Raw genomic sequence first — 10602 nt, forward strand, 5'->3', positions numbered from 1 at the left:
CTGTATTTGTACTTAGACCACCGCCCCCCATACCAGAGGGGCTTCAGTCGCTTGGCCTGCTTAATGGCAGCGCACGTCTCACAGTCACGAATAACCTGAGAGATACTGTCCATGGTTAGATCCACCCCTCGGTCTCGTGCCCACTTATAGGTGGCATCTCTACCCTGGTGGCCTGAGGCATCGTGGGCCCATCGTGCTAAGAATAACTCTCCCTTATGCTCCCAGTCGAGATCTATCTTCAACTCCCCTATCTTTGCAGCCTGATGTACTTGCTGGTTGTTTTGCTGCTCTTCATTAGCTCTACTTCTGGGGACATGGGCATCTACATGGCGAACCTTCACAGGTAACTTCTCTAACCGGGTAGCGATATCCTTCCACTCTTCCGCAGCCCAAATTGGTTTTCCTCTGCGCTGCCAGCTGGCCTCCTTCCATCTCTTCAGCCATCCCCATAGAGCGTTGGCTGCCATCCAAGAATCGGTATACAAATAGAGCCTTGGCCACTTCTCTCTCTCTGCAATACCTAAGGCCAGTTGAATAGCTTTGATTTCAGCAAATTGACTAGATTCACCCTCTCCTTCAGTAGCCTCTGCAACCCGTCGAGTGGGACTCCATACAGCTGCTTTCCACCTCCGTTTCATCCCTATGACACGACAAGAACCATCAGTGAATAGGGCGTAACGTGTTTCTTCTACTGGCAACTGATTGTATGGCGGAGCTTCCTCAACCCGGGTCACTGGCTCTGGCTCCTCATCTGCGACACTAAAGCTTTCACCTTCGGGCCAATTTGTAATTATTTCTAGAATCCCAGGGCGATTTAACTTCCCAATTCGAGCGCGCTGCGTATTGGGGGCAATCCACTTACTCCAAGTAGCACTGGTGGCATGGTGGGTAGAGGGAACCTTTCCTCTGAACATCCATCCCAGCACCGGTAGTCGGGGTGCGAGAAGGAGTTGTGCCTCTGTACCAATCACCTCCGAGGCAGCTTGGACTCCTTCATAGGCAGCCAAGATTTCCTTTTCTGTTGGAGTATAGTTATCTTCAGACCCCCTGTAGCTCCTACTCCAAAATCCCAATGGTCGGCCTCGGGTCTCGCCAGGTAGCTTTTGCCAAAGGCTCCAGGACAGACCATGGCTCCCAGCTGCAGAGTAGAGCACGTTCTTCACATCTGGTCCTGTCCTGACTGGACCAAGGGCTACAGCATGAGCGATCTCCTGCTTGATCTGGACGAAAGCTTGCTGCTGCTCAGGGCCCCAATGGAAGTCGTTCTTCTTGCGGGTAACCAAATAAAGGGGTCTCACAATCTGACTATACTCAGGGATGTGCATCCTCCAGAAACCTATAGCACCTAAGAAAGCCTGTGTCTCCTTCTTATCAGTTGGTGGGGACATAGCAGTGATTTTGTTAATAACATCCGCAGGAATCTGACGCCGTCCATCTTGCCACTTCACCCCCAAGAACTGAATTTCTCGGGCAGGTCCCTTGACTTTGCTCTTCTTAATGGCAAATCCGGCATCCAGGAGAATATGAATTATCTTCTCTCCTTTTTCGAACACTTCTATTGCCGTGTTCCCCCAAACAATGATATCATCAATATATTGTAAATGTTCTGGAGCCTCACCCTCTTCTAGTGCAGCCTGGATCAGTCCATGACAGATGGTAGGACTGTGTTTCCACCCCTGGGGCAATCGGTTCCAGGTATACTGCACTCCCCTCCATGTAAAAGCAAACTGAGGCCTGCATTCTGCTGCCAGAGGGATGGAGAAAAACGCGTTAGCTATATCAATGGTCGCGTACCACTTTGCTGCCTTGGACTCCAGCTCGTACTGCAGTTCCAGTATGTCCGGTACAGCCGCACTCAGTGGTGGAGTCACTTCATTCAAGGCACGATAGTCTACAGTCAATCTCCATTCTCCGTCAGATTTTTGCACGGGCCAGATAGGGCTGTTAAAGGGTGAGTGGGTTTTACTGACCACCCCTTGGCTCTCCAGCTCTCGAATCATCTTGTGGATGGGGATCACGGCATCTCGATTCGTCCGGTACTGCCTGCGATGCACTGTTGAGGTGGCAATTGGCACTCGCTGCTCCTCTACCTTCAAGAGTCCTACTGCAGATGGGTTCTCTGATAGTCCAGACAAGGTATTCAATTGTTTAATACCCTCTATCTCCACTGCAGCTATTCCAAAAGCCCACCTGAATCCCTTAGGATCTTTGTAGTAGCCATTCCGGAGGAAGTCTATGCCCAAAATACACGGAGCCTCTGGACCAGTCACAATCGGATGTTCCTGCCACTCCTTCCCAGTCAAGCTCACCTCAGCTTCCAACAAAGTCAACTGTTGTGATCCCCCCGTCACTCCAGCAATGGAAACAGGTTCTGTCCCCACGTGTTCCGATGGCATTAAGGTACATTGTGATCCAGTGTCAACCAATGCTTCATAGTCTTGTGGCTCTGATGTGCCAGGCCATCTGATCCACACCTTCCAAAAAACCCGGTTCTCCCGTGCCTCTTCCTGGGTGGAGGCAGGGCCCCTCTAAGCCAGATTGTCCTTCTTTCCTTGGGCATATGCCTTGGAAGTTCCTTCAAGGGGATCGGACATGTCATCGTCATCGTCATACTTAACATCTCGGCTACGAGCGACCGGAGCTGCTATCTTTTTGGTTATACTTTCTCTTTTCTTCAAATCACGCACCCGTTGTGCCAAAACAGCGGTGGGTTTTCCATCCCATCTCCTCATGTCTTCTCCAGACTCACGCAGGAAAAACCATAACTCAGCCCGTGGGATGTACCTTCTCTCCCCATCAAAGGAGCGCCGGCGTTGGACACCAGGGCTTCTAATTTGTACAGCTGAGATTTGAATAAGGTCCTCCTTAATCTCTTCCCGGAGTTTCTTATGATTCTCCTCTATTTTGTCTTCTAGTTTCTGCAGTCAGGTTTCCACTGCTGCAATTCTGGCATGAGTTGGGCCATGCACAGCATCTGCGTACGCTCGAAGCTTCTTTGCCATATCGAGCACAGTCTCATATGTATCATCTCGCTTCATTATTGCTAGGGCAGAAGCGTATTCAGGTGGCCCAAGTCGCACAAGTTTCCTCCACATTATCGGAGTGCATGGTACCAGGTCCGGATTCCTAGTTGTTGTGTCATCTGAGAAAATGAGCTCTGCGACCGCCATCTCTCTCAGGCGTTGGATCCCCTGTTCTATGGTCTTCCACCGTGTCTGCTGCATATAGAGATCATCCGTACACAGGTACCGTTCTGCTACGCTTCTTAGGACCCGTTCCCAGAGGCTGTGAGGGTTAGCCCCCCTCATCACACCTTGATCGATGGCAGGATCATGTGACAGGGATCCCAAATGCCTCACTTCAGTACCATCCAAAATCGTAACCTCCCCTGCAGCATCCCAAAGGCGGACTAACCAACTAATAATAGATTCGTCAGGTTGTCGGCTGTAATCCTTTCTTAGGCCTCTGAGGTCCTTCAGAGAAAAGGAGTCAATATTGGCTCCAGATTCTGTGCCCCTTGATGTGGCCTCTGATTTTGGTGAGGGTCCTTCTTCTGCATCATCGTCATCATCCTCCACCTTCCGATCGGTCTTGCCTTTACACTTTCCACCTCTTGTATTAGCTGCAACAGCCATGGTTTGGGGCCTATTGTCTGATTCAGCTGCTAGCCTGGAGCCTGGGATGTTAGCTGCAGCCTGGGTCACTGGGATAGTAACTAACTTATCTCCCTGTTCCCTTTCTGCTATCTGCTGCTCCACAGTATCTAGCAGAGTATGGTAAACAAACGCCAAGGCCCAGCTCAGTGCAGTGATCCTTTCTTCCTTAGTATTACCATGGCACTTCTCCCTCAAATACTTTGCCAGCTCGACTGGATTCTGAATTTGATCAGATGGAAAGTCCCAGTCTATAGGATCAGAAAATTCCTTTAAAGTCTGGCCCATATCCTCCCATTTCCCACTCCAGTCAAGATTTTTCCTGCTTTGTTTTACTCCTGAATCAGGAGTCTCTCTAACCCCTCTAGAAATCTCAGCTTTCATTTTATATACACTCCAGACAGTATAGACAAGGCTTAATAAATTAAATGCCAGAAAGATGGTTTCTTTCAAACTCAGGGGAAAGTCAGTATTTTCTAATAGAGATGTCAACAATTTGTAGGAGAAGAAGGAAGACAAAGGCTGAAAAGCGCCTTCCTCTTCTTCTCCCCAAACAAACTGAGTACACAGCCATGACAACAATCCATACATTCCTGAAATAAAGTCCAGCATTGTTATCCGACACATCATCACACATAAGGCCAGCACAATGATTATTCTGGTTAGTGCCCCCCGCTTACAAAAGCTACTTATTAGGGACAACATCAGAGCTATTTTGGGGTAAGGAAATAACCCTAGGGACCACAAAGGTATTAAAACTTCAAAAGCCCCTAGGGACCAGAAAAACCGGCAAGCTTCCACTCCAAATGACATTATGAATCACCAATATGCCCACAAAACAACCAAAACCAAAATATTATTGTTATAGGTTTTTTTTCCACTCTTTTTGGCCTCCGACTTTCCCGGCCAACGCACCAAAAAGTATACTGTCCTAGTTTAGGACAAATTAGGGGGAAATCTCAAAAAGGGAGCCCCCCCCCAAACAGAACAAACCTCCAACCACCCCTCCCCCAACACCGGGTTCGGGAAGGAATTCCTCGGAGGAGCAAAGTGGAAAACAAAACCTATTTATTTACAAATAACAAAAAGAACACTCCCCAACACAAGAAAAGAAAAGGGACCAGACTGTGTTGTGAGGGCGCCGAGCTTCTGTCGCAGGCTTCGGGTGTCCTGGAGCTCTCAGGCCAGATCCGGAGCCGGTCCAGTATCTTCAGGGGAGGGTAAGAAAGAGAGAACAAAAGAAAAGGGAAAAAAAGAAAAAAAACCAGCGCAAAAAAAAAGCAGAAAGCAAGCAAGCAAGCAAGCAAGCAAGTGGCTAGCCAAGCCAAGCAGCAAAAGCCCAAAGCAAAAGTGCCTGGGCACACCCCACACCCCCCCCCCTCTTCCCCATCCGGCCACAGCAAGATGGCCGGGGGGGGGGGGGTGGAAGGCACAGCTGCCAGACACAACACACGATATGGGGATAAAGGCTGAAGGCTGTCACCCCACGACAACTTTTTACTAACAACTTAAATACCACTTTTCTTTCAACTACTTACACCCAAAAAAACCCCTTTTTCTCACACTGCTTGTCAATACAATCCACCTCCCTCCAAGGAGATATGGTAAGGCTTAAAATGCACAATCGACATTACCTATACTTTCATTCATCTACATTCACTCACTTTGATTTCTCATTCACTTTCACATATTCCTTCACACTCTCAAGACAGAAAGTGGATCCTTATTGCTAGAAAATCACAGGTCCTTGTGGCCCCCTCTTTCGCTTTGGGGTTGACCTCCAGGTCTCAGTGTCACCAGGCCCCCGAGAAGGGCCTGACTCTGCTGCCTCTGGTGTCCGTTCCCCTGTGAGGCTGTCTGCATGTCCTTCACACTCTTCAGCTACGGCCCCCTCACACACCCAGGGAACGCCAGCTTGGTTCGCAGGTCACTCACTCCTCTTCGGCCCAGAAGCCCCCACCTACCCGGGAGCTACAGCCTGGTGTGCAGGTCACTCACTCCTCTTTCCACTGCCTCCCCCTTCCCACCTGCCTGGGAAGTTGAGGCTGACTTTGTGTGGGTCTCACTCACACACACCACAAAACAACAATAAGGTACCTTTTACTTTCACATCACCTATTACAAGTTTAGGTGTTACTGGCCAGTCTCAGTGCTATTGGATATCCCTCAACCCAGCTGTGTTATCCAAGCCAAAATGCTCTGGGGCAATTATTCCCTCAGTCCTGCCATGTTGTCCAACCCCAGATGCTCTTGGGTATTTTTCCCTAAATTCAGCTGTGTTGTTCAACCCCAGATGCTCTTGGGCATTTTCTGTCCCTCAACCCAGCGGTGTGGTACAACTACAGATGCTCTTGGGCATTTAATTTGTTTTGCTGTGTTGTCCAACCCTGGATGTTCTTGGGCATTTTTTATCCCTCAATCTGGCTGTGTTGTTCAACCCTGGATCTTGTTGGGCAAAAATTTTTCCCTCAGTCTAGCTGTGTTGTCCAACCCCGGATGCTGTTGGGTAAAATTTTAATCCCTCAATCTAGTTGTGTTGTCCCACCCTGAGTGTTCTTGGGCATATCCTCACTCCGACAGAATTCTGCTCAACCCTGCTCTTGGATGCTCTTAGAATATAAATCCCTCAACCCAGCAGGTTTTAGGGGCCCCTCCTGTCCCGTTTCCTAGTGGATTGGGTGAGGAAACCTTGCTGCCTACCTCCGAGGGGTCCAACCCCTCCCTGAGACCCAGTCCCAGTCACCCCGGGGGGTTCTTTCACTCTCTTATCACTCGCTTTGTCTCTTTACTGGCCGCTTTTCTCGCGAAAAGAGGAAAACGCAGCATGGGAGACTCCTCACTCACTTGGCAGGTCTGGGACAACCAGCCTGCCTCTCATTCACACACATTCATCCCCTCCCTGTACCTGCCCCCCGCCCGAGAAATACTTACCAATCCTTTTTCCTTCCCGGGTTCTTCGTGCGCACTACTACACTTAGGGGACCAATTACCGCAGTTGTAGGGAGCCTTTTTTTTCCTTCTCTCTGTTATATTGCCTCCTTTTGTCCACAGATCGTAACCTGCGTCTGTCGGTCACTTCAGGGGAAACAAAGCGAGGCTGCCAAATAGGGCAGGGCGTGCCTTCCCCACTCTGACTCTCCTAAAGCACAGGCAGCGAGGTGTTAGCAACCATCCTCTGCTACCAAATTGTGAAGAACGCCAATCGGTTGTTTTCAAAATTTAAAAGTAAAAAATATGGTTATAAAAATAGTAACACAATTAGAGTAATAGCAATTTGGACAAATTGAATTAGGACAATACGAGATAATAAAAACAAAGAATTATGGACGTCCGGGTACCTTTTTCTGGGCATCACGAGCCCAAAAAAGACCCCTGCTAACAAAGGACTAACCATTAAGAACAATAGCCCGTTGCATATTCATACACTTCATACATGATGCATAAATTCCATTCAAACACAGGATTCTGTCTGGTCAGTGTCAGCTTCTTCCTTCTAATCCTAACAGCGCCTCCAAGGTGGGAAGAAGTTCATTTCTTCTGATAAGAAGGCAATAAATTCCCTTTCTCTGAAAGATTTAGGTGTCCTGTGGCTGCTATCTCGCTGCAAGCCCTTTCTGTTAAACAAAGCATCTTACATAGCATAGTTTCTGTTTTAACAATTTTTATAACCTAAAACTATATTTAACATAGTACTTAAGAGAATTAATACAGCATTTCTTTCTAACACAACACATATAATATTCATTTTAATATTTGCAAAAAGCCAATCATAAAATACATGCATTTTTCACAGGGGGGTTTCAGGTAGCTCTGGGGTGAATTTTGGAGGGAAATGGGGGGGTCTGAGAGTCCTGGGGAGTTTTGGGGGTCTTGGGGAGGGTTTGGGGGTCCAGGGTGATTCTAGGCCAACCCTGGGGGACTCTGGGGGGTTTGGGGTTCCTGGAGAGGTCTCGGGGGAGAATTGGGGGTCCCGGGGGGTCCCAGGCCCACCCTGAACCAAGGTCTGGGGGTTTCAGGGGGAGGGGGCACCGCAGGGGTTCCTCCCCCCCCCCCCCCCCCCCGTTTTTGGAGGGTCTCCCATGGTGCCCCCTCCCCAAAAAGCTCTGAGGGCCCCCTGAAGTGGCTGCTGTTCCACCGGCCGGTGCCCCCTGATCCAGGACAGCCCCACTGAGTCTGGCAGGTTCTGGGGGGATTTGTGGGGATTTTGGGGTTTTGCGAGGCTGTTTGAGAATTTCAGGGTGGCTTTTTTGGGCTTTGGGGGATTTTGTTAGGAATTTGGGGGGAATTATTGGGGGTTTTTGGGAGAATTATTGGGTTTAGAGATGCTTATGTGATTTTGGGGGGTTTTGTTGATTTGGGGGGTTTTGGATTTGGGGTGTTTTGTTGGGGTTGTGGGGGTTTTGGGGGGGAATTTATTGAAATTTTTGGGAGTTTTATAAAATTTTGGTGAGTTCCACTGGGATTTTTGGTGTATCTCTGGAGTTTTTGAGGGTTTTCTTATATTAGTCCAGTCCCTTCCAGTATGATCCAAAGATGGCCCCACTGTGCTCCCAGTCCCTGCCAGTAAGAGCCAGTTGTGCTCCACATGGTTCCAGTTGCTCTCTTTCACCCTCATTTGTTCCAGTCCCTCCCATTACACCCTCCCAGTATGTCCCAGTATAGCCCAGTTCCCTCCAGCATGTTCCCAGACACTCCCAGTTGCTCCCAGTTGGGTTTTTTGGGGGATGTTTGGAGAATGAAGCAGTCCAAGGCTGAGCGGAAAAGGCCCCTCGGGGGGACATCGGGGGGTGCCGGTGGCGGCTGCCGGCAGAGGCAGCCTGGAGGAGCAGAGCCCTGTGTCCCCCAGGAGCCCAAAGTGGGGAGCCCAGAAAGGGGGGAGCGCCGCCATGGGCGGGAGCCTCAAGAGCCTGGAGAGGGGCAGGGGGGACTCCTTGGAGCCGCTGCAGCCCCGAGCAGAGAATGAGGGGAGAAGGGAGCCCGGGAGCCCAAACAGCCCCGGCATCCCGAAATGGGGAGAGTGAAGAGGGGGGAGCTTTTGGGATCGCTGGGACTGCCAGCAGCCTTGGCAGGGCGGGCACCGAGAAGGGGGACCCCCAATCTAAGTGTGACCCCCTGCAGCTGGGACGGGGGGAACCCTTGAACACCCAAAGGGAGGGACCAGGGACAGGGAACTCCTGGGAGGCTTTTCCAGGGCTGAATCTGGGTGTTTGGAAGGTTTTTGTGAAGTACAGATGGCCGGTGACTGGTAGAGATGGACTTGGGCAGAGGGACCTTCAAACTCAATATGCTCATCCCTTGTTTTCCCCAAACCAGGATTTCCCATTGCCAACCCCTGGGAGTCTGTGAGGAAGATGCCCTGGGACACTGAAGCAGGTGAGGAGGAAGTCAGTGCCCCTTTCCCCTCTGTGCTGCTCCGTAGCCCAGCCCAGTATGGCCCTGGCTGCAGCTCAGCCCTGCGGGGAATCTCCTTGCCCTTGCCTGTGGCACAGACGCAAATCCCATCCTGTCCTTGTCCTTCCTCCCCCAGAGCAGGAGCTGAGCATGGAGAGCAGGGGGAACAAATGCCCGCAGCAGAACCTGGTGGAAGAAGCCATTTTGAGCGGCTCCATGGCGCAGGAAGCCAACGGGGAGGAAAAGCGCCGGAGATGCCGCACGAGGAGGGGCTGCAAATGCAGCTGGCAGGGATCTGAGGAGGAAAGAGCCAGCCTGGGCTGGGAAGGCGGCCAGAGATCAAGCCAGAGCTCTGAGCTGGTGCTCCATGAACAGCTCCATGATGGGGAGAAGCCCCACACATGTGTGGAGTGTGGGAAGAGCTTCAGGTGGAACTATAAGCTCATTGAGCACCAGAGGACCCACACTGGGGAATGGCCGTTCGAGTGTGGGGAGTGTGGGATGAGCTTCAGCCGGAGCTCCCACCTGACCAGCCACCAGAGGACCCACACTGGGGAGAGGCCCTACGAGTGTAGGGAGTGTGGACAGAGCTTCAGGCAGAGCTCCAGCCTGATCAGCCACCAGAGAACCCACACTGGGGAACAGCCCCATGAGTGTGGGGAGTGTGGGAAGAGCTTCAGCGGGAGCTCTGACCTGATCAAGCACCAGAGGATCCACACTGGGGAACGACCCTACGAGTATGGGGAATGTGGGAAGAGCTTTAGGGACCATGACACCCTGATCAGGCACCAAAAGATCCACACTAGGGAGAGGCCTTACGAGTGTTCCGAGTGTGGGAATAGATTTCGGTTCAACTCCCATCTCCTCCTGCACAATCTGAGTCACGCAGAGGAGAGGACCCTCTTCTGCCCTGAGTGTGGGAAGGGATTTAAGTACAACTGCCAACTCATCACCCACCGGCGCATCCACACAGGGGAGAGACCCTACAAGTGTAGAGAATGTGCGAAGAGCTTCTCACAGAGCTCTCATTTGACCCGACACCAATACAGCCACCGATAAGGGAAGCCCTGCTAGTGCCCTGAGTGCAGGAAGAGCTTCGTGCTCTGCTCCAGCTCCATCCCCCACTGGAGGAGGCACTTGGGGCACAGCCCTGGTGACCCACTTTCCCTGTGATCCATGTTGGGAACACACCTGGCTTCTTATTCTTTTGGTTTGGCCTTAATTTTCTTGTCTTTTCCATCTCTTTGCAGTCCAAAAGTGAAGAGGGATCAATCTTTCACCTCAAAACCACTCAAATCATACTGAAAACAGGTCAATCTTAACACAAAAGGGCTCAATCCTACCTCAAATTGCTTGTTCCCACCTCAAAATCTCAATCCTATGCCAAACTCACTCCATTCCACAGGTACCAGGGTGAGATGGGGTTGGAAGGAGATGGGAGAAATGGGATCCCAATTTGGGAGCGATAGGATGGGATGGGAGCGTAGGAGCGATTGGACGGGGATTGTGTGGGGCAGGGTGTGTGGGATGTATTTGATAGCAAATAAAACTCTCAGAC

The 10602-nt window shown here is 50.8% G+C and overlaps 1 protein-coding gene across 1 annotated transcript in view; it reads left to right on the forward strand.

The window, feature by feature from the left end:
- Positions 1-10103, forward strand: part of LOC141731338 (uncharacterized) — a 129961-nt gene extending 119858 nt beyond the window's left edge. Inside the window, exon 5 of the mRNA XM_074555957.1 lies at positions 9494-10103. Coding sequence (XP_074412058.1) covers positions 9494-10103 — 610 coding nt within the window. The remainder of the gene's footprint in view (positions 1-9493) is intronic.
- The last annotated feature ends 499 nt before the right edge of the window (positions 10104-10602 follow it).

This window comes from Zonotrichia albicollis, chromosome 20 (genome assembly GCF_047830755.1).
Source record: "Zonotrichia albicollis isolate bZonAlb1 chromosome 20, bZonAlb1.hap1, whole genome shotgun sequence".
NCBI classification, from domain to species: domain Eukaryota; kingdom Metazoa; phylum Chordata; class Aves; order Passeriformes; family Passerellidae; genus Zonotrichia; species Zonotrichia albicollis.